Source organism: Nelusetta ayraudi, unplaced genomic scaffold (assembly GCF_046127955.1).
Source record: "Nelusetta ayraudi isolate G7.1 ecotype Tasmania unplaced genomic scaffold, CSIRO-AGI_Nayr_v1 ptg000050l, whole genome shotgun sequence".
In the NCBI taxonomy this organism is placed as follows: Eukaryota; Metazoa; Chordata; class Actinopteri; order Tetraodontiformes; family Monacanthidae; genus Nelusetta; species Nelusetta ayraudi.
In genome coordinates, this window is record NW_027466100.1 from 2,552,449 (window position 1) to 2,579,382 (window position 26,934).

A 26,934-nucleotide genomic window follows, 5' to 3' on the forward strand; every position below is an offset into this window, starting at 1 on the left:
AAAAAAGACGTATTCTTTAGCTTCCATGATATAATCAAAGTGCTATGTAGCTGAACACTAATAAATAAAAATTTACATAGCTATTTTGAATGATTTCCAGCAAAATTAAAAGAGCATACCACCACATTAAAGTTTCCTTGAAAAATGTTGCCCGGTAACATGATATAAAAATAAATAATTGTACCTTGAAAGTTCAAGTTTTCTGGAGTTCGTTTTATTTGAGTTTACAAAATATGAAGTGCAATCAGCAGACTCCTCAGAGTTTGCTAATCTTCATCTGTTAAAGTATTTACACCCAAAAATCAAAGGTATCCATCTTAATTTCTGCGCTCCGTGTCCTGGCATGTCCCAGAGTTCAAGTCTGTCAAGTTAGTCCACCTGTTAAAGTTTAAATATTTAAAATATTTACAATGTCCAGTATTCAAAAAAAAAGCTCCCACTTCATACTGTGACTTGACGCAAAAGCAAGTGTGATTGCTTCAGTAGTGTGAGAAGATGAGCAGAGCTGGTGAAATTAAAGGAACTGTTAAATGAGCCCGGTCCTCTACAGGATCTCCAAAATTTTACAATTCTTTCTCTTCCAAAGAAGGGGTGAGAAAGTCTGTACAATAATCATATGTTGAAATGTCTTTTTTTTCCATTGTGGTACAACGTCTGTAATCCTCCCATAAGAAATTTCTATGACAATCAATAAAAGACAGATGAAAGAAAAAGGCCACCCAGATCGTCAATCATTCTTGTTCATCAAACATTTTTCTTCAGAGTATCTCCGAACATTAAGAATTAAACTCCAATAAATAGAAATACAGCAGAAAAAAATGGTCAAATAAGACTGATTCTGGTTTGGTCCATCCCTGAGTTCTTTTGAGAAGGACAAAAAAACCAGAGTGACAAAAGAAAAAAAAGAACAGGGGGCGGAAAAAAGCAAAAAGTTCACCGGGTACATCCTACACATTCCCACTGTGTCCAGGAAAAAAAAAAAAAAAAAAATAGATTCTCCCAATCCTCCATTTTCCTGAGGCGCATCAGCAAGTCCATTGATGGGACAGTCTCCAGCAGTGAAGGCTACACGGAGGTGATGACAATCATGAGGTGTGGTGAGATGCTCGAGATCCTGCTGAGGAGGTCAGGGGCGAGCTGGGATAAATGGCTCTCTGAAAATTCACACGGTGGGAAAATCTGTAGCACGTAGGCAGGCTGCAGGGGTGGAGGTGGTGGGGAGGGAAGAGGGAAGAAGAGAAGTTAGCACACAGAACATTTCATCTGTAACATTTTGTCTTCATTCATTCACATCTTACCTGATTAGAACCTGGGTTTGGGATGTTGATTATACCGGCAGCCAACTTTGCTTGCAAATAGTTGATGAATGCAGACTTGAGAGCTTGAGTTTGGTTGAGGACGTCGTCTTGATCTCTTCCACATGGCAGAGCAAGTAAAAGACAGAAGTCCGTGTCCCCCTGTTGAGGAAAAAAAAATGCAAGTGCATTAAATACCACTTGTTTAATATAAATGAATGATCTGGCCAAAAATAAGATGTACCGTACCGTCATTCGTCGAGCTACACTCTCAAGTTGGGAAGCTTCTAGTCTCATTCTCTGGACGATTCTTAACAATGTGCCTCCTTCTTGTAAAGGCAATGACCGATGAGCCAGAGCTTTGTTACCACAGACAAAATGCAACTGTACTGCAGCTGTATCATTCTTGAGAGCCAGTAGTCCTTGCCATACAATGGGATATTTCTGGTGGCATAGTAGAAAAAAAAAAAAAAAATGACACGTCAGCAAACAAAGTTCCTTTACTGACGCATATTAAACACAAGATAAACAACTTAAATCAACTGATCTTACTGTAAGCAACTGAACCATTTTCCCAGGCTGTGTCATCTTGTCATCTTGTTTGGACTGAAGCTCTGCACCCTAAGGATTCAAGAAAACATGCAACATATCTATCAATAGTTTGAAGACGCTGTCATTTAATTATTTGATTCTCTGTTTTAAGTTCCATCCAACAAATCATTACAATATGGTAAAAATGTAGCTGATTATCCCACATATTTGAAATTTAAATGCAAGTTAGCTCACCACAGTTGGAGTGGCGCTTGATGCTGGCTGGTTAAGTCCAACAGCAGATGTCTCTGGCATTTGAGGATGGATGCTCCGAGGGTTTGAGTATATTGCGGAGTATTCTGGGAATGAGCCAGCAGGTCCTGTTGTGATGAGCTGAACCCTCTGCGGAGATGCTATCGCTTGCCCAGATTGTCGAATCCCCATCATTCCGTCTTTAGAAAGAGGGGAGTGTGGTCTCTTTGACTCCAACGGCTTTGTCATGTCCTTCTCTGAAACACCTTTTGGCAAAACATGTGGCCTTGGAGACAAAGTTAAGGGGAGGTTGGAAGGTGCCGATGACGGGGGGTGAGTCTCCTGAATGTGTCCATGCGGGTCGGAGCCCAAACGCTCTCCCTGCTGGTGCAAGAGAACACGCATATCTCTTTGTGACATGTAACTCTCTAACGGCACAGAACTTCGCAACGGTCCGCGAGGATCCGACTGCATGGCCTCTGGTTTAAGTTGCGTAGAAGATTGTCTTCCAGGAGCCTGGTGGAAACGTCTGGATTCTTCCGGTTCTCCTTCATGGCTCCTCAACGAACCAGGGTTTGCTTTGAGGACCTTATCTCTGCCAACAGCCTGGGGCGACGAGGGCCTTGGCTGCATGGAGCCAGACCAGGGAGAGCCAAGAGACTCACTGTGCATCCCATAGCTCATTACTGAAAGAGGAGGCGTATTTACTCGAACGTCGCCTTGAACAAGATGGCCAACTGGAATTGACTGGTTAACACGATGAGGAGACATCCGTCCCAAACTTGGTGGCATGATAACAGACTGCTCTGGATGATGTACACCAGGAATAAACTGCTGCATGGCTGGATGACCAGAGGGCAACATGACTGGGATACCTTTGGGGGATGAGGAGCCGATAGGCGAGGACACTTTGGCAAAGGGAGAATGGGGATGACCCGACTTTCGAGGGGATCGTGGTTCCTGTTTGACACTGCTCAAATGGGGAGCCCTGTCACCGGCCCCTGTGACAAAGCCTACGTGATTGCCAGGTGGAGAAGGTAAATGAGGACTTATGGCAGAGGTCCAAGGTGGTTTAGCTCCATCTGTATTGTGAGAATCGGCACTGTCCATTTTCTTTTGATGTTTAATTGACATGTAGTCTTGGTAACCCATCACCTGCTGGTTACCCGGTGTGAGACGCTTCACTACTCCTTGAGGCCCAGGTTGGTAAGCTGATTCCACCTTTTCTAAAGATGGAGTTTCTTGCTTAACAGAGGAGAGGTTTTGCTGCATCTTGCCTAAATGTCCATGATCCGTTTGCGAAGGACCTTTTTGAAGTCCTGAATGAGAATGGCCGTACATTTCTTGTTTTATCTGCGGAATGGATACCAACTGCTGAGATTCCATGTCACCTGCTGTTGCTTGTGGTATCTGACTAATTTTTGCACTAATCCTTTGTGGCCCCTCTGTTTTTTGGCCTGAGTGGCTCAATACTACCACTCCCTCAGATGTATTTACTCTAAGACCTGGGCAAGAGCCTGTGCCAAGGCTGGAGCTATCAACAATGAATCGAGCAGCACCTCCCACATCGACAGCATCATCTTTAATGGGTCTAAAGGTTGGTTTGGATATGGTCATGTCCACACAAGGATTTGCAATGTTCAGGTTTACTTTGTCCTCGGGTTCTGGAGGGTTGCAAACACGGCTGATAACAGAAGTTGGAGTGGAGGCAATCACAGAGATTACAGGTTTTGTCTCAGGGGAGGGCAGTGAAGCTGGTGGTCGAACTACAGATGGGGACGAATGAGCGGCCAGTCTACCATCAAGCAAAGGTGATTTACTGGGAACAACAGCCGATGGAATATTACTTTCAGAAGGGTTCTTATCTCTTACATTAGTCAAATTACTAGCAATAGCAGTGCTAGCTTGCAGTGACATATTTTTGTGTTTCATGAGAATTTGTCTTAAATCACTTGTGCTATGATCAATATCCTGGGTTTCGGGTTCTGAAGGTAATGGCAGGCTCTCCTTGGATGCCATCATCATAACAGGCGAGGAAGACATGACTGAATCTTTAGTAGGGTTGTGCAAATCCTGTGGAGAAACAGGATTTCTTAATGCTTGATGAGTTGGCTGAATTGGTCTGATGTTTGGCCTACTGGGTATGGACGAAGGAGAAGGAGAAGGAGAAGAAATAGTCTGAAGTGGGACCTGTGGTGGCTTTGGGCATAGTGAAGACGTCGACTGGGGGTTAACCGATTTAATCGGTTGAGCGTGTTCTTCAGAAGATGGCTCTTGCTCCGCCTTTACATTTGTGGCCTTGACAGCTGCGGGGTCTGGTTCAGGTATCCAAGCCGTAGGGGTAATAACCGCCGCAACTGCTGCTGAGGGAGTTGCTTCGGAAGCACTGTGCCCACTGGGAGCTACGCTCTCTGTTGAGGAATTTGGCAATTCTTCGCCTTCCTTTGTGTCTTTCTTCACCTGCTTTTGGTTTTTAAAACGTTTCGGTGTTTTCGCTTTTCCTTTGGGGCCCTTTCTAGGTGTAGTTGGAAAGGCGGATTCTGCTTCCACAGCAGGCACATTTGTTGATGGCTTCTCGTCGTCGTCTTCTTTGATCGGCTGAATGTATTCATTTAATTCAGGCTCTAATCCGACATCTGAATTTTGTGAAGGTGCTTGGTTAAGTGGCACAGCTGTTTCTTCGGCGGTTATTGAGTCGATGGCAGCAATTAATTCTGTTTCACTAGCAGGATTAGAAGGCTTTTCTTCTTCTGGTTCAGTTTTTATTTCCTGAAGGGTAACTGGTGGGGTTGGTGGTTGTGTCGGAAAAGTTGGCTCTGTGAGTTTAGCTATGTTCTCCACTGCCTGTTCCAATTCCAGCTCTTGAGAAATAGAGGGTTTTGAGCTCTCCGGGGGCTCCTTTGTCATGCTGGCACCGTCTTTCTCACTGTCACAGCCCTCTGGGTTTGCAGCGGCGTACTTCGTAAGACAATCGCTGGGCTCACTGGCTAGCTTTTTTGTAGTATCCTCTTGATTTCCAAGCTCATCATCCCCCAACTGAAGAAGATCCTTTACCTCTGTGACATTAAGTCGGATTTTGAGATTCTTGAGGACAGGTGATTTAGGAGTCCTCATCAACTTTGTTTTCCCTCTTGCGCTTCTATCTTTTTCGACGACAGGTTTCTCCTCTATGACCAAGGAATCTGTCTCTTTTCCATTTGATTTACGATCAGTAGCATGTTCTTGGAGCGCCTCTACCTCTCTTCCCCTTTCTTTCCCTTGTTTATCTTTCTCCTCTTTCTTTTGGTCAACTTTTGATCGTGGCTCTTTGCAGGAACTTGACGAATCTTGTGAACCCATGGAATGTTCATCGGTGAAATCAGTTTCATTGTCAAAATCCTCAGCCATATCAATTTTGTCTCCTTTTCTTGGTCCAGAGCCTTGTACTGCGGACATTTGACTTGAAGTCTTTGTGCTGTGAGGGGATGCTTTTCCTTTTGAAACTCTCAGAAGCCGTTCCCCACTTTCTGATTCATTTGAATCTGTATCTTTGTTGTCCATTTTTGATTTCTCAACTTTAACGGATGCATTTTCATCAGTTTGTTTACGATTCTTAGGAGGTCGACCTCGTTTAGTTGGGGCAGGTGGATCTTGTTCAATAATTTGAGTTGTTGCTTCTTTGTCTGTACCTCTTTTTCGTGCAGATCGCGGCGACTCTGGAATGTCTTTACCAGAGCGAACTGATGCATCATCCTCAACTGGAGTTGCATACACAGATTTAACATTTCTTCGTCTTGCTCGTCCTAACGGTATGCTTTGCTGCTCTGACACATCAGGATCAGACCCATGTATAGGGGATTTGCCAGCAGATCTCAATTCAGCCCTTGGAGATGAACCTCGTTTTAGCTTCTCTTTGTCAATGCGCTCACTCTTTCGTGTTGCTTGTTTCTCTGATGCAGAGGTAGGTATGACACTAACAGGTGATACTTGTACAGGAGATTGTTTGCTCTTTTTGTTTTTCATTTCTTTTGCTTTATGCTCTTTCTGAGGTGACATTGGCTCATTACTTTTCTCATCGATATTAGCCATCTCCACGTTGCTTATTTCATTTTTATTTTCATCTACCTCTTCGTCTGCAATCACCTTTATGGAGGAATGACTATCTTTCACTTTATCTGCTTCCTCTAAAAAACTAGGTGGAGTAGGGCTGGAGACTTTAGGCACTTCTTGCATGGTCTCAGAATTCTGCTCCGCTTCAGCAGTGCTGGGAAACTCATGAGAATCCTGGCTGCATGTTTTTTCTGAAGAAGGCGGTTTTATATCTTCAGCTACTACCGGTAGTTCCTCTTTAGATGGACATTTGTCATCAGTGTAACTGGGTTCCGGTGCTACTACTGGTGCAGCTTCAGAGTCACATGCCGTTTCAGCTGGTGTCGTTGGCATGTATGAAACCGGTGAAACAAGTTCCTTGTCTTTTACCTCTTCTTTGATGAGAGACGTATGGGGCAATTGGTCAGGTGTGGGACATACGGCAACACATTTCTCTTCTGGTTGAGGAACATCCTTGACCACAGATTGCAACACTGGAGTAGGGACTGGCTGAGGTTCAGAAGCTGGTTCCTCGGCAGGACTGATGGGTTTTATTTCAGACTCCTTCACAGTTTCTGGGACTTCAGGAGGCTGTGAAGCCTGTTCTTGAACAGGTTCTATTTCCTCTTTGTTATCAATAACTGTGTCTACTTTTGTTTCTTGAACAGGTGGAATTTTAGTCTTCTGCTGTTGTAGTCGCGTAAGCTCCAAAAAACGACTATGAAAAAGAACAACTGGCTCAGATTCAAGTTCACCATCCACACTCCCTTGCTGGCCAGTTTGTTGGCTAAGTGTCTCAGGTTCTTCATGTCTACGTTCCAAGTGTTGGAGCCTCCTAGAATCCAGCTCAAACACAGGGCTATGAAGGAAACGAGAAGCAAAGAGTTCCCTTCGTTCTTGTTCTTCAGGTTTTGGTTCCTCCTTCCTGTCATCAAGTTTGTCCTCAGATCCACTTCGAATCTTTTTCTTTTTCATGTACCAAGAGGGTGTAGGTCGTGGTGCTGACTCTACTTTTTCTGTGTCTTTTCTGTTTCGAAAACTTGCAAAGTGAGAGTCATAGTCCAAAAAAGACCAATTATCTTCCCTTGAGGATGACAGAGATTTTGCACGTTCAAGCAGAGCCTTAGTATCAGGCGTGATAGTTTGATCAAGCGCAAAGGAGTAGAACTTGTTTCGTTCAAGGTGGGCAAGTTTAGGATCTGAAAACCTGTCAACCCTTGGCCTTTCTGAAAAAGGCATGGATGTTGAGGGCATGGGAGAGTAGGGTTTGTTTTCTCTTTCCTCTTCATTATCAGATCGTACTTCTCCAGGTTCCAAGTCAGGCCAAATACCATATTCCAGACGTTTACGATTTTGAAGGTTTTTACCAAGACTTCTAGAAAAGTTAAGGTCTGGCAATAGCTCTTGTTTTCTGCTTTCCCATCTCTTTTGTTGCTCTTCTTCCACACTAAGTGATGGAGTGTTTGGCTTGTTCACCTGCGTGTTGTGTGTTCTTTTGACCAACAGCTCGAGATCTGGTTGACTTTTTTCCTCATTTCTATTTAAGTCTTTATGTGAAACATCAATTAAGTCCTCATCTGCCTGTTGAGCACAGTGCTGACGTCCTGGGGAGGTTGTATTGTTCCATTCAGGATCTTCACTTTTTTGCCTGAAGCTCCTGTATACGCGCTCTCTCTTATTGCCGGATTCTGAGTCAAAATGGTCTAATTTCTTCAGTTTGTGAGAGGGGAAGTTATCCGTTACATCTTCAGGTGGTTTTCCAACGTCATGTACAAGACTTTTGTGCTCCAAGTCCTCTGTTTCATGTCCATGGGGGCTTCCTGGTTTTTCAAGTTTGTCAGACTCGCGCTGTTGTTTCTGTTGGGTTAAACGTCTATTCTGCTCCATTTGCTTGCGGTAACTCTGAGAGAGATCAATGTCAACATGGTCCTCCTTGTTCTTAGGAGGTTTGTCGGTGTCAGCAGTCTGAGTACCAACTTTCAGAGTGGGATGGTTATCATTTTCTCCAACACTGCTTTGATCTGTAATCCCCTCAAGAGAAAATCTTCTGGATGAAGGATGCCCTTGATGTCGTTTTGATTCCAATGGGTCCAAAGGTCCTTCTGGCTTCTCTTTTTGTCCCTTCACATCATCTTGACCATCCTTTTGTGTGCTACTTTTATCAGATCTAAGTCTTGATTCCCTCCTTTGTGAGTCTTTGTGTTTGTCTACATCTGATTCCTTTAAGTATGCTGTAGAGGAACCATAGTCAGGTGGATTTACTTCATCCTCTTCATGTCTGTGTCTCTTCTGACGTATGGTTTTTCCACTGGAATCAGCGAAGCGCCTTTTCCTAGCAGCAAGCCGATCTGACTCCACAGATGAATCCTTTCCATCATTTCCAATGTCTGATTTGAGATGCTTTTTGAGTCGACTTTTTTCAGGTAACTCTGAATTTTCAGTTTTCATTTCAGATCGTTCACTTTTGTCATGAGAGAGCAACTGGTTTCCAGAAACAGATTCTCCATCTGCCTTACTCTTCTGCCTTTCATGAGCATCTTGTTCCGATCCCCGTCCTCTTCCAGATCCACCCTCAAATGCATTTTCGAGCTCTGAATTGGGTAGTGGGTTTGACGGGGACTGACCCTTTGCTTTCCGTGATTTGATCTTTTCCGCTTTGTCTTTCTCACCTTTATCCTTTCGTTTAGCACGCTTGGTTTTCTCAGCACCTGTAGCACGATCTGGTTGGCTGCCCTTTTCATTTTTGTCAGTTTTCAAACTATGCTCCAGCGGGGTTTTTTCAGATTTGTCAAAGTGTGGTGGTGACACTGAACTCACGCTACCACTGCGCTCCGAGGACTGGCTGTAAACGCGGCGTTCTGATTCTCTGGGTGCACGCTCTGAGGGTGAAGGGGATACTGCTGGTGTTACAGGCCGCCTTGGATGGGAAGGGCTCCACCTGCTGCGATCCGCTTCGAAACGCTCCCTCTCTCTCTCACGCTCCCTCTGAATGTATGTGTATTTTCGGATGTCTTGTTCAAATGGGTCTCTATAGTCTCTGTAGTCCCTTGGGTCTTCATGATAGCGTGGGTCGAAGTGATCTCCCTGATAATGTTCCAATTCAGGAAACCTGTCTCTGCTGCGTGCAGCATAGTCTCTTCGCGCTTCATCTGGATAGAGGCCAGGGGTTCGTAGATTTTCGTAGTAAGCCCTTTCTGCTGTAAACTCATGGTATGGAGGCCTACGGTCCTCTCTGGCAAGTCAAGAGAAGAAAAAAATGTACTCATTTTGCCCTGAATAATATTAACTCATTCGTTGAAATAATTTCTGATACACAATCAATTATATTTAATGTATGTACATATAAAGAAAAATTACCGTCGCTCAGGAGGAATTTCGTAGAAGTCTCTAATGTCTTGACCAGAAGCTTGCATGGAGCGGTAGAATGCCATCTGGCTCTCCTGGCTTGCAAAATCCACCTTTTTGATAAGGAAAATAAATTAAGACATAAAGATATAGATTTAAAAACATTACACCAAGTGCATAGATTACATACACCTTCTCAAGTACACCAAAAAAAATAAAAGTCACACCTTGATTTTGTTGCCACCAATCTTCCAACCTTTGGTTTCCCGTACAGCAGCCTGCGCAAAGTCTGTGTTGTTATACAAGATGAGGGCCATCCCTTTTAATCTGTCAAACACAACCTGCAAAAAATAGATCTTAGCTGTTAATTCAATCCTCTGCAATAAATACAACAGGGCATTAACAGGTATTCAGAAGAATAAAACATTTTGCAGTTAAGTTAGACGCCATACCTTTACAACATGTCCATAACGACAAAAATGCCGAGTGAGGTATTGTTCTGTGATGCTGGTTGCCAAACCATCCAGCCAAACACATGTCGTGGGCATGCTTTTTCCAAACCCGAGCTTCATAACAAACAAAGGCAAATAAATTTAATGCACATAATAAAGTACATAGATAACCCTTCAAAAAACAAAAATATTAATTTTATGCAGTTAAAAAAGACGCTACCTTGAGTCTGTTGCTCCCGAGATACTCTCCATCCATTTTTTTAATAGCCTTGCAAACGCTGGCGATATCGGAATACTGCACAAAGGCATACTGAGGCACTCCATTTACTTTTTTGATGTCAATGTCCTTTATAGGAAATGAGAAGAATTCAAAAACAGATCCAAACTATAACCAAATATGAATTGTGCAACACCATATACACACACAGATGCAATCCCTAGCGTACCACAATTTCTCCAAAGCGTTGAAAAATGTCAAGAAGTTGTTGATAACTGGTGGTTTTCTCAAGGTTGCCAATGAACAGTGTTCTTGTGGCTTTTGGGTGGAACTCATCGATTCTACCATCCAAGGGCCTAAACTCATTTTCACTCTCCGTTTCTGAAAAACCAAAGGCAGATTGAAAATGGGGTAAAATACTGTTCTTGTTTGAATTAATTTGGCAGTATAGGAAATTTTACACAGATTTATTTTTAGCGTTTACTTACCAGGACCATTCCATGCAGTGACTTCAATCTGCATGCCAAAAAACAGCTTTCCTTTGGAGACAGTGAGGGCCTTTTCCTGATCTTCCTGCTGTCTGAAGAACACTAAACCATATCGGTCTTCTGATGCACCGTGGATCTGCACTGAGGTTACTTTGCCATGTTTCTTAAATTCATGGAAGAGCCCATCTTTTAAACTTGTGTCTGTCAATGGAAAAAAAACAAGTTGCAAAATTCAATGAATATTCAAATTCACTATTATTTTTAGCATTTCCTATTATATGTTTAATTAAATACTGGCAGAAAGCAGATAGCTCAGGGCCGACGGGCCTCAACTTTGAGGGGGCATCACCCAATAATAATTATAATAAAGCACAAAAAAACAAAACAAAACCCTTAACATCAGTCTTGAAACCAAACAGACAAACAGATCAAGCTTACATCCTTTCATGTTGCACACATTTTGTTAATGCACCTTTTTAAGTGTAGTTCTTTAGTATTGTCATAGAACTGGATAAGCAATAAAAATCTACTCAAAGTTTGTTTAATAATTCAAGAGAGTTCATCGATGGAACTGATTCAGGGTTCAGTGGAAAGCACTTCTTTTAGAACTCACCTGTGGAGCGAACGGGTAAGTTTTGAACTTTGATTCCAAAGCTACGGCGGGGCTCATCAGAGTCAATCACCATAGATGACTGAGTCTGTGCATGTGTGGCTGACGACTGAACAGAGCGTGCCCGAGAGCCATCACTTGAGGTGCTGTTGGAATCGCTGTTGTCAAATAAAAGTAGATTTGAAAAAAAAAATAATAAGTTGAAAAAGAAATAAAGAAATCCAAAGGTTAGAGTGCAGTACTTGGTAATACAAAAATAGTGACAGTCAAACGTTTTCTGGTCTTGAAACATAAACATGAAAACCAGAACTTGGAAAAATATCACACCTGCCGCTGCCTGTGCTGCTGGTGCTGCTGACCGAATCAGAACTGGAAGATCTACTCCGGGATTGAGATCGTGGGCCTCTTCCCGGAGATAAAGGGGTTCTCTTGGGGGAATGAGAGGTTTTAGGGTTCTGTCCTGCGGTCCGCTGCGGGGATGGGTGTCGGGACTGCGAGGAATGAGATGATCGGCTCCGACGGTGATGGTACGTTCTATCAACACGTCTTCCTCTGTCATCTCTGTACAGGTCACGCCGTGTAGAATTAGTGAGGGTGAAGGGATCTCGAATTCTAGAGTCAAAATGTGGGTCCGATGCCTCAAAGCTTCCCCCAATAGCGCTACTTCCTGGGCCAGCAGCAGCAAACATTGAACGGTCTCTGTAATAGTCAGCATTATAATGACGCTGTCTGTCAAAAGTGCTGCTGCGTTCATGGTGTCCATATGGGCTGTGATCATATGCACGATCGCGGCTTTCTGAGCTACTGCAAAAAAAGAACAAGGTAGACAAGGAGAAAAAAAAATATGGTTTTAAGCAAAATGTGCAAAACAAAAAAACAAGAGACATGTTACTATTAACACCTTTTTTACCACTGTGAATCAAATAGCTGTTCACGCACAGATACAGCATACGGTTCTGAAAAGACGTGTTTATTGTAATATGGTATGGAAAGTCATTCCTAACAAGGTTAATAGACCTTTTCAAATCACTATGGTTTAAGTCCTCTTAGATGCAAAGAAATGTCAAGAAGCACTTTTTTCACTATTTAGTATCGAAGTGTGGAGGAAAGTTGTGAGATTTGAATACTGAAAGCTGACACTTCATATAGCACATTTTTAAGCGTAATAAAAACACTAATTTGGAGGAGAATCTGAAAATATATAAAAGAAGAATAGTATAAAATCACAAAGTGGGATCAAAATGTCTTGGTACGTAATGATGATGTTGTGCCCATCTTTGAATTGTCACTGTTCTACTGTAATAAAAACAAGAACTTGAATTTATTTTGAACATATACACACAATACAGGACGCAAAGCTGCTTTGTCGAACTGCTCCATAGTCCATCATGAGTTCATTTCTTAATATTCAACGCCGACTACCTTTTGCTACGGCGTCAATAAAAAATATTTTTCAAGTTTACCGTTAGCCAGATCCGTTTGGTGATATAGACTAAGATAATAAATAAATAATGAATGATATATCAACCATAACAAACTTACAAGTGTACAACTAATAGATCTTCTGGTACTGTAATCATCATTTTAAAGTGTTGAGCTTGCATTGAAAAAGACTGACTTAAACATACAATCTTATAATCTATGACAAACGTTAGCTCTGTGGAAATTTCAAGCAGGAAAATATGCAGAGGGCAGAGCAATACCAACCTTTTGAAAAAGGAGTTACTGACACTAATCCAAATAAAATCTAGGTGGTCAGAATGCGAGAGCCCGAATGAAAAACCAAGAGAAAAAAAAAAACCTCTTTTGATCTATTAAGGAAAAAACTTTTCTCTTGACTCGCACGGCACCTTATCTGGAGCATCAGGCCAGTAGATTGTTGATGAGTATCCACAGTTAGTCTACTTATTTGTCTTCATTGGATGGAAAAATGAAAAACAAAATCACAGAAATTGGTCGCTTTTTTGGATTTCTGGGCATATGGCGGGAAAAAAATATAGGCATATATGTCGGAAATTAAGACCTAATAACTCAATATGTACACTCAAAAAGTAATGAACTTTAGAGTGCATTGGTGCAATCCAAGTTGCGTGCAAAAGCAATTTGATGCCCGCATAGAAAATTACATCCAATCTCGTCATGATGAATCGAGGCAGTCTTATGCTCCAAAATGCAGCAGTCTTCTTTCAATTAAAAAAAATGTATTCCACTGATGAATGTTAAGTAGTATAATCACGTGAAGAAGACGTGCACAAACTATGAGGTCAGGGTATAAAAATCCTCACACGTTCATGGGCATAGTAATTCCACAATCCTCAGATTTTAGCAGCTGTGTTCAGAAGAACAATTTGTGTCTTCTGCTGAGGCATTTTAAATGACTTTCAGAAAGTCGTCTTTGGTTTTCTGGAAAATAACACAGGGTTCTTCTCTTTACTGGGGGGATCACACAGCTACATCCACTTTCAAGTAATCCAAATGAATGGAAGCTATGCCTATCCACACAATGGTCCACATCGATATATCCAGCACTTGATTGGCGTTTTGGGTACATCCAGACGTTTAGATCCCAACTACATGGTCTTCGTGTGTCTTCATGGCCAAGCGATCCGAAGCAGGAATAGCTCCACAAACTTTGCTGGTCGCTTGTCTCAAATTCTAGGGTGCTTGAAAATCTTCCTTGTACAGTTTCAATGTTTGGACTCTACAAGTTTATATTATCTACACGTATTACTGTGATCTAGGATATATGTTCTACATCTGTCTTGTATGCACCAGTTTTCCATTTGCTTCTTTATGGCTTAAATCCAAAACAGGGCGTATCCACATATGGCGTTTAAAAAAAGAAAAAGAAAAAGGAAAAGTAGTCCAACCACCGACTGTTGCCAAGAGGAAAAAGAAAAACTGACAGCCCGAGATGGGCCATCCTTTAAGTAATTACATATTGCTGGAATAGGCTCTTCAAAGAAAAGTAGATCCTGTAGAATTAGGTTTACTTCCAGCTTCAAGTAACTCCGGCATAAATGAGTAAGATCCGCCAATTAGGAGAAAAAAAATATTTCAAAAGATATCCAGAAGCTTCCCAGGGTATTTTCCGACAAAACGCAATAAATCCAAAACTCACCAGGATATTCCATGCAGATGTAATATCCAAACAGATGTCAAACCTTGAATTATAGTTACCTTAGCAAGTAATAATGCAAAGTTTAATAACCGAATCCCATGGGAAAGGCGAGTCGATTATGATGACAAGAGGAAGGATCCCTAATTATCTTTGTGCAACCGCTTTAAAGCACATATCCCTCATGAGAAACCCTAAAATGTGTTTTGGTTTAACAACTTTTCCAATACCTATATTCCCCTGGTTTTTCAGGGGAGGCCGTGTCCACTTACCCATCTATTCTCCGTTCATAACGTCCCTCTCTGGTGTGAAGAGAAACAGGTGGGCCAAACACTGGACCAACTGTTCCCCTAGAGAATCCCGTAACGTCTCGACTGCTCGAGGGGGAGCTGTCTTCAAGGCCTCGTACAGCACTAGGCACTGACCCGGGTTCATTGTAGTCAGTCCGAAGATCCCTATCTCCCATCTTGTTGACAGCATTGTGAGCCTTCTGTGCACTTTTGATATCCACAAAATCCACAAAGGCTGCAACACCACCCTCTGACCCTCGCTTCCGCAGCACTTTAACACTTTCCACTCGCCCATACCTAGGGAAGAGCAACAACACAAAACAGAGAAAATTACACATACAAGACTTTACTCAAGGGGTTGGGACAACTGTGTCAGACGTCACTGATAAAAATCAGCGAACAATAATGTTTTGGCACCAAAGACAAAGCAAAGCAAGTTCGCTTCACCACTTTCTTTTACAATAACACTAGGGAAACAAAAGACATTCACTCATAAGAAATACACAGGTTTCAAACATTGCCTTTGGTATTTATAATATTAAGGCTTGTGGAGAACTAAGGATTGTTTACATCTCGCGTCCTTCTAGGAAGCTGAACAAACTCCAACTGTAATTCCGCGGCTGTCTGAAGCGGATCGCCAAGCGGGACGTGCCAGTAATTTTAGTAGTATCGCAACAGCTCCCGCGATCTCGATAACTAAATGTGACATTTGTTTAGTTTCAAAAGCAGTATGTTGATAAGTTATTCGATGAACCTTAACGCAGAAAAGTAAAAGACATGTGGCGTTATCTGTCTATAGTACCATCTGTAGACGGACCCAAAGTCACTAACATCACTGTTAGCATTCTGGGCTACTGAGAATGAAAAAAATGTAATGCCCACTAGTAGTAATTAGGCTTAAATAAGAAAAAAGTACAGACGTTCGTGAGTGCGGCAATGGCCGCCGACGTCAAGTCGCTAAACAACTCGCTAACATTTGATCACTAGCTCAATTGAATCCCTTTTGCATGGAGATTTGAAATTCACCAATTAATAGTCATGATTAGAACACAGCTGAGGGGTAAATCATTCACTTTTTGTAACCCCTCTCCTGACGTTCAGTCATGAAATCTTATTTGGCTCGCAGTCCGCCTTACATTAGCTGCTGCCTTTTGGCTTGTGCTGATTATGAAAACGTCTCGACTTGCAACAAAATGGTTGGTTGGGTGGGTAGCTCGGCGCTAGCCAACCTAGCTAGTAACATCAGCAAAAGTTAGTCAAATAAATTCGACCGGAGACATTCCGACCCGAGCCGTGCACTGCGATTCAATGAATATTTTCGCGGCGCAAAACAAACTGGATATCTCGTTCGAACCAAATTATTGGAAAACTGTGGGAAATGCAGTTGTTAGCTGCCATGGCTGTGGTCTCTCCAGGCTAGAGCAGCGCTGCACCTAGCGCGCGCTGCTTCGCGACAGACGATCTTGCGTAACCTACCGTTTAAAATGCTCCACAATTTTCTCCTCGCGAACATGTTCGGGTAAATTTCCCACCCAGAGGTGTCTGGTCTCCCGAACCATCGTGCGCTATGCTTCCCCCCGCCACACACATATGATCTGGCACGTTTCTAATCCCTGCCGGTCGGAGATCCGCCTGAACAAAATGAACGACAGTGGATTCCGTGAATAATCTGGGCCTCCGAGCTAGTTTAGCTTTAGCCGATGCGTCCTCGATCCATGCACGTGAACGCGGACGATGCTCGCTCCAGTTGGTGTCGGGTGCGAGCTCCGCGCCCCTGAAGTCGATGTGTTGGCTCGGCAGTAATTAGGGAGATAAACAACTGCGAGACCTTCGATCTTTAGCGTTAAAACGAGGCGGATTTGTCTCCGTGGTGACGACAGTGTGAACGAGATTTTAAGGATTAATCGTTATCATTAAAGCTGTTTTAGCCATCTTTTATTTTGGCGGTATTGTAGTTGGCGAAGCGTTTGATAAAAGCTCATCTCCCCAGTTCAAAGTAGTATCAGAACTTAAAAGAGATTTTATGTTTCAAATAGAAGACTTGCTTAACTTAAACATATTTGAATGTATTTACTGTTTTTGGACAATATGAAAGACTCTGACGTAACTATTATTATTATTATTATTATTATTATTATTATTATTTATTTTTATTATTATTATTATTATTATTATTATTATTATTATTATTATTATTATTATTATTATCATTATTATTATTATTATTATTATTATTATTGGTGGTGGTGGTGGTGGTGGTAGTAGTAGTAGGAATAGAAGCAGTGGTAGTTGTCTTTCGAAGGAGCACGTCCATGTTACTAACATGTCTCTGTGGTTTATGGGGTTCTTTGATAGGAAAATTGCATTGGTTTTTTTGTATTTTTTTTTTGTATTTTTCATTTTACAACATCCTTTTTTTTTTCAAAAACCATTGCATAGTCCCTATGTGTTTAAATAGACACTTTTAAATAAATAAATACATAAATAAGCAACCACAAAACGTAATAAAATTGTAAAGACATTTTTTAATAATATTTTGAGATAAAGAAATGTAATTCCAGAAAATTAAATAATTTGAAAGTAATCTTTTTAGATTTCGATACTCCAATACGGTAAATGTGGCTAGTTCTCAGCTGAGGAAGGAAGAGAAAAGTCTTCTAAGACAAAAGATTCTGTGATTTCATTTTGTCAACATTAATAGCAACTTTGGATTCAATTGTGCTGTTTAAATACATTTCCTACAGATGCATACAGTAAAATAACAAATCGAGTTTCCCTAAGCTGAACTGCTTGCATGATTTATTTTCCTAATGCATTTTTTTTTTTGTTAAAAATGTGTGGCCAATCTTGGAGTCTACCTTGAGATAGAATATATTATTTCTCTTAGAAAGAAGCTTTCTATATATAAAAAGGTATACGATTCATCACACTATTTGAAATTTACAAAAAAAAGAAAGGTTTGCTTTTGCATAAATACATGAATTTGTTTTATTTATTTATGAAGTGCAAAATGATCAAGTATAAAAGAACTTGAGGAAGACCGTAACAAGAGAATCGGCAGTTTGCAGTCTGTCTTTGCAGGGGAAAATTGGGACATTCAGGACTCTTAAAGTACTTAAATGCATCGATATGCAAGATTTCCCATGTCTTAGTAGTTGTGCCCTTCACTGGAAATCAGGCCCAGATGACACGGTTTGCATAGAATTTTTCCATCCAAAGGATAGCAGCCACGGTTATTTGGTTCAGGAGAGAGCTGGATGCCACAGACCTGCAGAAGACAGAGACAGAGTGAGTAGTCCAGAGCACTTGCTAGTGTTATCAGTAGTGTGTCCAAAAAGGACACTGATTGCTTGTAGAACGTACCTGACATCTGTAGCAGTACTCATGATAGGAGCGTCCCAGGCACTCAACGTTATAGCTGTCAGTACCATCTTCTTTTGGAATGATTAGCTCGTTGCAGGCGTTACATTTTGGAGCATATTTTCTTGGTGCAAATTTTAGAGGAGAGGACAAAAAATAGAACAAATTAGACAGGGAATGGCCAGTACATTTCTAATACAGAGGGAAGTTATGTAGGTATGTTAAAATGAAACCTTTACATTTACATTTGAATGAAAGGCGAACCAGCAATAGAAACCTCAACGATCTAGATCCCCACTGACACCCCCATCGAGTGAGTGATTGATATTCTTCATTTGCGCTTACACAAAGAATATTATTGATAAATACATAAGAAGACACAAAAATGTTAAAGGCTTGTTTCTGTTGTCGTCACTCTGCGTTCAGACTCATACCTGTAGTAATCCTCAAGGCAATACACCTCTCCAACTTCCCCCTGAGCGAATGGCTGCTCTCCAATTTGCTGCTTACATGTTGTACAGGTGAAGCAGGGAGGATGGTACACTCGCTCCAGTGCACGGATGATATGATCTGTGATTGCCTCTCCACACGCCCAGCAAAGCTCCAGGCTGGCCTGAGAAGTTACGGCAAACACACACCTCTATGTGAACAAATCAGCTTGTGGCGAATCATAACTACTGGTGTTGTTTTTACTCAACTCCAATTGTCAGTCATCTTTTTTCCATTTTAGATAAAGCAAACGGAACTAAAAGTCACTTTTCTGGAAAGTTGATATTAACAAAAAACAACTCAAATGGACCTCAACTTCCTTTTCTTTTATGTATTTTTAAATTCAAGTTCTTGCTTCATCTCAATTTAATGTTATAAGCAGTGTAAAGTATTTGCCAAAATAGACACGTTAACCATTTTAAAATGAGACTGCTGGGGCACTATGCCAATTCATTTCACAACTAAGCTTTGCATATCTGTGCTGTATGTGCACTGTAATAAACAGGCTCTCTGCACAACATCAGTGCTCCTTCAGGATAGTGACCACTGAACCTCACTGAATACACTTCAGTGTAACGGATATAAAGCAACCATTGCTGTTTTGTGGACAATGTCAAGTGACAAAGTGAGCATGTAATATCGCAGCAGAGGACGTCTCTCATTTCTTCTGTATGACAATTATTTTCCTGCAAACTATACTGTAAACTATTACATGACACATTTTACCAGCCATGTTATCACTGGCATTACGCAGTGTCCTTTCATGGGCAGTTGTGTGACAGCCGGCCTAAAATCATGATGCATTCAGTAATAAACCCATAAGTGAAGTGAATACATTCATGAAGTGAATTATCGGTCTGAAAGGAATAAGACAATCACAACTAATGGGAACGTGCTGCTTCAAATCCATTGCTTTTTTTTGTTGATAAATCTATATGTATGTCTTAAAATATGACAGTAAAAAAGAAAGAAAAAAATATTAGTTTGACCTGGTAGCAGTCTGCACACAGTGGGATTCCTGCTTTATTGTAGTACTCTTTACCAGCCAGTGGAATGTGACACGATCTACACTGGAAACAACTGTCATGGTATGTCCTATTCAAGGCCTCGATTGCTGGTTCAGACAGTGCCACAGGTTTACGGCAGAAGCCGCACACATCTGCATCAGACAGAAACAACGTTTGTCAAATGACTCGTTTGTAGTCAGTGGAAGCTTTTTACATCCAAGTTGGAAGTCTGGATAGGAAGAGATGTTAAGTTACCTTTATTCTCCTTGCTTGTGTCTTGGACATTTTTGTATTCCGATTGGGACAATATGTCTTGATTATACCCAGTGGAGGGTAAGGTTGGTTTCTCCTTTAAACATAAAGCATACATGTGGCTGTAAAAGGGAACTTGAAGCTATTGTATTCTGTGCAAGAAGGTCTGGACAAAAAAAAACAAACAAATCAAGTCTCGGGTGAACCAAAAAATAACAATGAATTTTTATATTGTTGTAAGTTGAGGCAAGAATATATCTGTAACCTTTATTTTCCTTACCATGCACTAATTTGTTATATTGTAATGGCATTGACTTAGGTATACTGGAAAACCTTGATGGAACTATTGTAGACATTGATAAATAGCTGTTTCTCCACAGGTCTCCACTTCTGCACTTTCAGTTAAAATCTTCAAAATCTATCATATTCATTGTGAAAATAATTCTAAATATATGATATGTTTAATTTTTGGGGGTACATTTTTGTTTATTAAAATAAACAAAAGGTATTTTGCTGAAGTTCTGGCTCTGTGTATGTTGTGTGTATTATGATGCCAATCAATTTTAATTCAATCATTAAATCAACTTTAAATTCGTAACTTTAAATTATTTTCATGCATTTCTAATGTGTTGTACAGTTTTTGCTAGAATAATGTAGTAGGGCAGTAATTACTGAGGCCATGGCACCATTTATTAATGGATCTTTTGAGTAATTACAGCACTTCTTCTATAACTAAGTCCCATTACTAGTGTGTGCTTTGATTGCATCTGCAGAGTTTCGGCAATAATAAATGGGAACTGGGTTAAACAGTTTTTCAAATTAAATAATTTTATGTACAAAGACTCTTATGAAAAGGAAAATGGACAACGTAAATGCCGAACAAGTGGCCAAGCACCAAAATTCAGCTGGGGTTTAAAGTGCATTTAGGCAATGCAAATGCAGGTTTTTCAAGTCTGCATACCTCTCTTTTGTGACCTGTCTGCTGGTCTGGGGTCAAATAATGGGACTGAGAAGTCTGGACAGGAGGAGGTGGTAGGAACGTTGATTCTCCTGAGGGCAATGTTCTTGGAGATGAAGGCAAAGCAGCAACAGCAACAGGAGGAGGAGGAACAGACTCTGTTTAAAAAAAAGAAAAGAAAAAGGTAATTTTAACGCAACATTTGTTTATTACGCATATTTCTTGTGCGCAAACACAAAGATGTATTGCAACATGATATTGGACAGCATTTTTGATTGAGCAGCTGAGGACTTGGTACCAGAAGTTCTCTACTGTATAACCCGGCATGCAATGATGATCATGTCATAGCACATCACCTAACGCATTGCTGTATAGATGTTTGTGCAGTAATGGCTGTGTCCCTTCGGGACTAATACATAGAGACAGATAACCGCCACCAGCACACCAACTGATTTAAGAAAACACTTCAAATTTGGATTTACGATACAATACGATTACAATATGATGCATGCAGTAGTGTCAGCTTCAAATGTTTGTGCCTTGCAGAAATATGGCGCATATCCATCTTTGAAAAACCATCCATGTACCTGTGCCTTTGTTTTGTCGTTGCACTTTCCCTCGGTTGAGGCCGACATCTGGAAGCTGAGCGCTCTGAGGATGCAAGGCTTTGAACGAGGACCCCACGCCGGGCTGCCCTTTGCTGCCTGCGACCTCATGCGACTCAGCCTGCGAGTGGTCGCCCCTCTGAAGCCTGGCGGAGCGGACGCCGTCGCCGGGACCGACTCGAGCGGCAGTGCGTTGCGGGTCGCGGGCCGCGGCGCTGTGGGCCTGAAGGGCGGGCTGCTGCTGCTGCGTCACGGTGGCTCGGCAGGGAGTCGCCAGGGTGATGAAGACGGAGGACACCATCCTTTTCGGCGACGCCGCTGATGCCATGGCTGCAGGAGACCCGCGTACAGCCGATACACAGAGCACAACAGTTAATAGTCCTCCAACCTCAAGCCTGCAGCGTCCTGATGGTTCACTGGCCTGTTTCAAGGGAGCGCAACACCACAACAACACAACAACAGCCCCAATTCTAAATATCGAAAGAAAAAAAACAACCTTCCTCATTCTATCTTAATAGCCTTTAATAAGTGTCAACGCCCTTCCAGAGCAGTGACTTTCAGTTTGAGAGGCTGGTTTCCACTTACTCACAGCTCCCTTCAGCCAGTGTGAATGGCTTTCAGGTGGCAGAACCTGAATTCCCTTTTCACTGCGGCATTGTTACATACCTGAGATAAAGTGTGGCGTGAAGACGCAGTACCGCCTTGAAGCCTCCCGCCTTCCTGCCCTGCTCTGTGTCTGAAACTTCTGGTTTTGTTTTCCCCTCCAGCGAGCCGCCTCAGAGCGAAGCCTCTGCTCGGGTAATGGGAGAGGGCGACTATCAGCAGAAAGCCACTCCTTTTCCTTCTGCACCTCCCTCCCCTAAACTTTCATCCGCCGACCCCTCCTTCTTGCCTGGCTGAGTGACAACACCACCTCCCCACAGCCGTAAAAGGTGAACTGTTAATCTCGGGCAAAGTGCAGCAAAAAAAAAAAAAAAAATACATGACACATTCATTTACTATGAGAACTTGGCAGGAAGGCAGACTCTCCCTCTCTTCCTCTTACTCTCCCCCTCTCCCGCTCTCTCCTTCTCTCTGTTGTTCGCTCCATGCACGCATAGCCACACACACATGCACAAAAAAAAGTCATGCAACAGTTGTGCAATCCAAGACAAACAGGCAGCTAGACATTTGCAAGTGTAAAGCAAACTCCCGTGAGGCTTTCCCGAAGGCACGCCGCCTTCCGTCGCAAGGCAGATACGCGCAGCCACCTCCCACTTCTTTTTATCTCTCTGCATGCCAGCAGGATGTGACTGTACCTGCCTTATCCCACAGCTCTCGCTCCAGCTGTCCCCTTCCTCTCCGCCGTGCGGCTCTGCCTCATTGTTCGCTCAGCTTTATTTTCCCTACCTCCCTCCTAAGTCTGCCTCCTTTTTTTCCCCTTCTCCCTCTTTCCCTTTTTTTTCCCTTCCCCCCACAACATGATATCACTCTAGCCCTGACTCACTATCAGTGTCGCGGGGCGCTGCTCTCATACGCGCCTCACAAAACGTCTAGTAACGCGCCGACCTCGCCAGCCTCCGTCCCTGTGGAGTTTCTGTGTTGAGCGGGAGTTGCAGAGGAGAAGCAGTGCGTTGCAGGGCAGGGGGGAGAATGGGGACATTGTGCAAGGGGAGATATTAGTGTTCTGTGAGGGCAGGGGGCAGTCAGTGATGTCTCAGGGAAGTATTTCAAAAAGATTACAATGTGGAGGGAGTTGGGGGGGGGGCAACTTGTGTTTTCTGCTCACTCCCATGGGTGAGCTGGAGCAAAATCAAGTCTGCCGGTTAGTTAAAACACCGTGGGGTTTGTTTTAGGGCTTAAACCTTGAGAGCCTCCAACTCCGAGTCAAAAATGAGAACTAGCATCGAAAAGTTAAATAAGGCATTCCTGTGGATCAATGTGGGTCAGACCAACCTAAGAGTTAGGCAGGAATGTGTGAGAGAGGGGGGAACGAGAGATGAGGAGAGTGATGGGGGTCTCTGTTGTTCCAGCTCTGTGGAAAGGAATGCTGTGGTGATGTCACAGTTGCAGGAGGGAGCATGCCTGCTGATGACACAATCCCCAGAGCGCCGCAGAGCGCCCACAGGCTCCGCCTCTCATCAGCCAAGATCCTCATTAAACCCTCTGAACCTATTCAGTCCCCTTTTTTTTTGTTTTGTTTTTTTCGCGGACTGACCTCTCAGTCGACACGGCGACATTGTTGGATCGCCGTTCCCCGCCGGCGCTGACTTTGGGTGAGAAGGTCAGAAATGGAGAAAGTAAAAGAATGAAGGGAAGCGAGCAGGAAGAACACATGGGGGGAAACAATGCAATTGTCTTACGTGCTTCCTAACCGTAAACATCTGCAGGAGTGGAAAAGCTCCCAGGGGGGAAACTCTGATGCACACACCAAATGCTTCTCAGGCAAGGGGTAAAGTTTCTCATTAACATTGAGCGCTTCTGCAGAAAAGTTTGTGATGGCAAATTTCCCCAAGCTGCTGCCAGAGTCGCAAGGATTATGTAATTTACAATTACATAATAATATGACTTTTTCACAAGCTCAGTGGTTCATCTGGTGATAAATTAACTGATTTTAATGCCTCTAATTGGAAGACTTCCTTTAAAAAAAAAAAAAAAAGACGTACATTAGTCATTTTCGGTGGGCTTAGAACGAACATTAATCTGACACACGAGATGGAAACCTTTCCCAAATCTAGACATATTTGCCATGTCTGTGTGGGAGCGAGGCACTTGACACAACCATTGAAGTCCTGCACAAATGTTTAGTCTAGACAAATCACATTTTGGGTATAAACAATGGATGGATGTGTAGATGGATGGATGGATGGATGGACAGACGGGTGGATGGACGGACAGACGGACGGATGGATGGATGGATGGATGGGTGGATGGATGAACGGACAGACGGGTGGATGGATGGATGGATGGATAGGTGGGTGATTGGGTGAATGGAAGGTTTCTCAAGCGCTGATCAAACTGCTATCACTGGTACCATTCATGCTAGGGCCATCACTGTTCACTCCCTCCACTTTCTACTCCAAGGTGCTGATTGGTCTCTCAATGCTCTGATCGGCTCAGATCGACACTTGGGGAACCGGAGACCTCAGCAGTCCAGCTGCCTTGCTGGATTAGATGGATTGGTGGCATCTCAGTGAACATCATTGTGTGATTCCAACAAACTGCTCTGCAACCTTTCAGTGTTACACTTTATAGGAAGCCTTTATTTACCACATGCTTGGTAATCCAATAAGGCTGTAAAACATCACTGAAATACCACAGCTAAAGCGCTGTTGCAATGGATATTATCAATTATTTACCTTCAAAGACAGTTCTTAATACGACCTAAATCCTTCATGAGGCAAGTCTCATCATTTCCAATAACATTGAATATGACAAGATTTGAATGCTCTACCTGCAGTTCTGACAAGACCTTGCAGAGGCTTTGGATCCTACTGATTTAGAGCAACATAATTAACTTTAATTTAATCAAATTATTAACTTTATTTATTGTATTAAAACAATTATTTTTCATTTTTTAGTTTGACAATCGGCTGTCAACGGGTGATATTTTGCTTGATCGATCCCTCTTTTTGGGTGTGTTGACACTTGTGTCTTCTTCCTCCTGAAATATGAGAGAGTGACAATTGTGATTTCATGATCAGCAAAGCAAAAAGCAGATTTTATGGACGTTCCCAATAGGGTTTGCTACAGCGATTTGACTTGCATGTTTGGTATCTACCTAAACTCAAAAGACAGACACCTCTATTATATCACAGTGGAAGGAGGAGACTATTATTGCAAACCTTTAATGCAGCTTTCAGCAGGTCCTGAGAGGGCAGCAGGCAGACGGCTTCGCCTAGGAAAGCGATGAGGACGTGGAAGACGTCAGCCCAGTGCCCCACAGTCAGCATGAGCACCAGCAAGGCTCCCAGCCTCAGCACCACACTGTGCAACTGGGCCTCTGTGACGGCCTGGCGATTCTGATCCTCTGTAAAAGACAAACAAAAGCAAGACATCATCCCATGACACTGAAAGGGATTTGACGTTCACAAACACATCACTTGTGTGCTTCCAGTAATCTTAATCCTCTCTAAAAGTTGTCCTGACAGTCACCTTGCGTGTAAACCACCAGCAGAGAATAGCAAAGAGTCAGTGGAGTCCAGAACTTCAAGGCGTCCTTGTGAGACAGGAAGTGGTTGTAAACTGTGGCGATGGAGGCCACAGCTCCTACAGCAAAGGCCAGCACCACCGCTCTCTGCAGGGACGCCAGGACGCCGTGTCCAGAGGTCAGCAGGGTGATGCATTTCCCACAGTAATGCTTGGTACTATGCAGCGGGTAGAAAGTGGCCACATGTCTCCACAGATTGTGGCTGATGGTGGACAGGGCCCAGCTGAGTGCAGCCGCTAGGAGCAAGCTGAAGGCGCTGTGTGGCGCCCCCTGATGGAGGAAGTCCAGAGTTACCGTGAGGCTGCAGGAAAGAGAGAACTGGCAATGGAGGAGGAGCAGATCAACTCCTCTGCCACCGCCATCCTGGGAAAAAAACAAACAAACAAAAAAACACAGGCACAGGGCGCTGGTTGAAAACCATGTACACGGTAATCGTTTAGGTACTGGGGAGAACTGGCAGGTGATAGGAGGGACGAGACAAGTGCGATTCACAGTGTTCCAGAACTCACCAGCCCCGCTGATGCCCAAGCAGAAACTGCTCTGAGGGAAAACTCCAGCACTATCAGAGAGGAGACCCTCGAGCCCACCACAGACAGGAGCATCGCCAGGGACCAGAACTGGAAAGTTGTCCTCCAGCCCGATTTCAGAAGAGACGATGATCCCTCTGCACTTTCTCTGTCGTATTAACAGAGGCAGGAGAAGGTTCGGACTGCTACTGGACATTTGAGCTGTTGTATGGGTTGTGTTAATACGTAAAATTAGAATTTAATTTTGTGCTTTTAATGTGAAAAATGTTTTCAAGAACAATTCAGGTCCACTGTGTAGCACACAGGTGTACTTTAATGTTATACTTGTAGTCCATAAAGAATGTGTAGCATTATGTCGCTGCCTTATTTAGTTCAATAGGTAATATGGTTACTTCTAGTGGGAAAAAACCTGAAATTCAATCTTTTTTGGCAAAAGTACACTCTGACAATCTTTAATAGATGCTAATGTCACTTTTACTTGAGGAATGCAACGATTTATTTTTTTTCTCATTTAGACATTGTGAACTTACCTGCATGTTTGAGTGAAGTAGTAAACTCTCATCAAATTGCACAGCACCGATATTCCACAGGCACCCACAAGGCCTTTTAAACATGGAAAAACACCACAGTAATTCATAAAGAATGACAGGACACTCCCTTTTATTCTACTTTCAAGACTCACCTTGACAAATATTTTCAATGGGACTGGAGGGAAAAAATGACCATTCAGATGATCCAAATATCCAGAAGAAAAGACACATTTTGTTGCTGCTGTGCTATGTTACAAGAATCTAAGAGCCTGGTCGGTGTGTGCAGACCCACTTTTTTTTACCCCCATGGTCTGATCATGTCTGATAGTGGCCTTACCTCAGTTACAAAGG

General features: G+C 42.6%; 3 protein-coding genes and 1 long non-coding RNA gene across 7 annotated transcripts; 1 reads left to right on the forward strand and 3 right to left on the reverse strand.

Moving 5' to 3' along the window:
• Positions 1 to 192: 192 nt before the first annotated feature.
• Positions 193 to 16,404, reverse strand: LOC142895834 (msx2-interacting protein). 4 transcript variants are annotated; one of them, XM_076037138.1, is made up of 15 exons: positions 16,143 to 16,404; positions 14,649 to 14,963; positions 11,586 to 12,059; positions 11,262 to 11,416; positions 10,649 to 10,849; positions 10,390 to 10,541; positions 10,164 to 10,289; positions 9,944 to 10,057; positions 9,719 to 9,832; positions 9,504 to 9,604; positions 2,082 to 9,378; positions 1,848 to 1,916; positions 1,545 to 1,739; positions 1,299 to 1,457; positions 193 to 1,197 (listed from the first exon to the last, which is right to left on the reverse strand). In XM_076037138.1, exons 1-15 carry the CDS (start codon positions 16,223 to 16,225, stop codon positions 1,066 to 1,068), a joined length of 9,687 nt encoding a protein of 3,228 aa, XP_075893253.1. In that variant the 5' UTR covers positions 16,226 to 16,404; the 3' UTR covers positions 193 to 1,065. The 4 variants fall into 4 exon arrangements, with proteins under 4 accessions (XP_075893253.1, XP_075893252.1, XP_075893255.1 ...); XM_076037137.1 differs by having other exon boundaries at positions 11,586 to 12,062; XM_076037140.1 differs by lacking the exons at positions 14,649 to 14,963; positions 16,143 to 16,404 and adding an exon at positions 12,966 to 14,645.
• A 767-nt stretch (positions 16,405 to 17,171) lies between these two features.
• Positions 17,172 to 22,154, reverse strand: fblim1 (filamin binding LIM protein 1). The gene is made up of 8 exons (XM_076036984.1): positions 22,004 to 22,154; positions 21,320 to 21,667; positions 20,736 to 20,890; positions 19,778 to 19,871; positions 19,505 to 19,674; positions 18,461 to 18,639; positions 18,030 to 18,150; positions 17,172 to 17,934 (listed from the first exon to the last, which is right to left on the reverse strand). Exons 2-8 carry the CDS (start codon positions 21,663 to 21,665, stop codon positions 17,815 to 17,817), a joined length of 1,185 nt encoding a protein of 394 aa, XP_075893099.1. The 5' UTR covers positions 21,666 to 21,667; positions 22,004 to 22,154; the 3' UTR covers positions 17,172 to 17,814.
• On the forward strand, positions 22,154 to 24,866 carry LOC142895740 (uncharacterized). The gene is made up of 2 exons (XR_012928244.1): positions 22,154 to 22,269; positions 23,350 to 24,866. It is a non-coding gene; the product is annotated as an uncharacterized LOC142895740 (long non-coding RNA).
• Positions 24,653 to 26,875, reverse strand: LOC142895739 (transmembrane protein 82-like). The gene is made up of 6 exons (XM_076036987.1): positions 26,736 to 26,875; positions 26,584 to 26,656; positions 26,036 to 26,201; positions 25,472 to 25,889; positions 25,162 to 25,346; positions 24,653 to 24,980 (listed from the first exon to the last, which is right to left on the reverse strand). Exons 1-6 carry the CDS (start codon positions 26,812 to 26,814, stop codon positions 24,894 to 24,896), a joined length of 1,008 nt encoding a protein of 335 aa, XP_075893102.1. The 5' UTR covers positions 26,815 to 26,875; the 3' UTR covers positions 24,653 to 24,893.
• Positions 26,876 to 26,934: the final 59 nt, after the last annotated feature.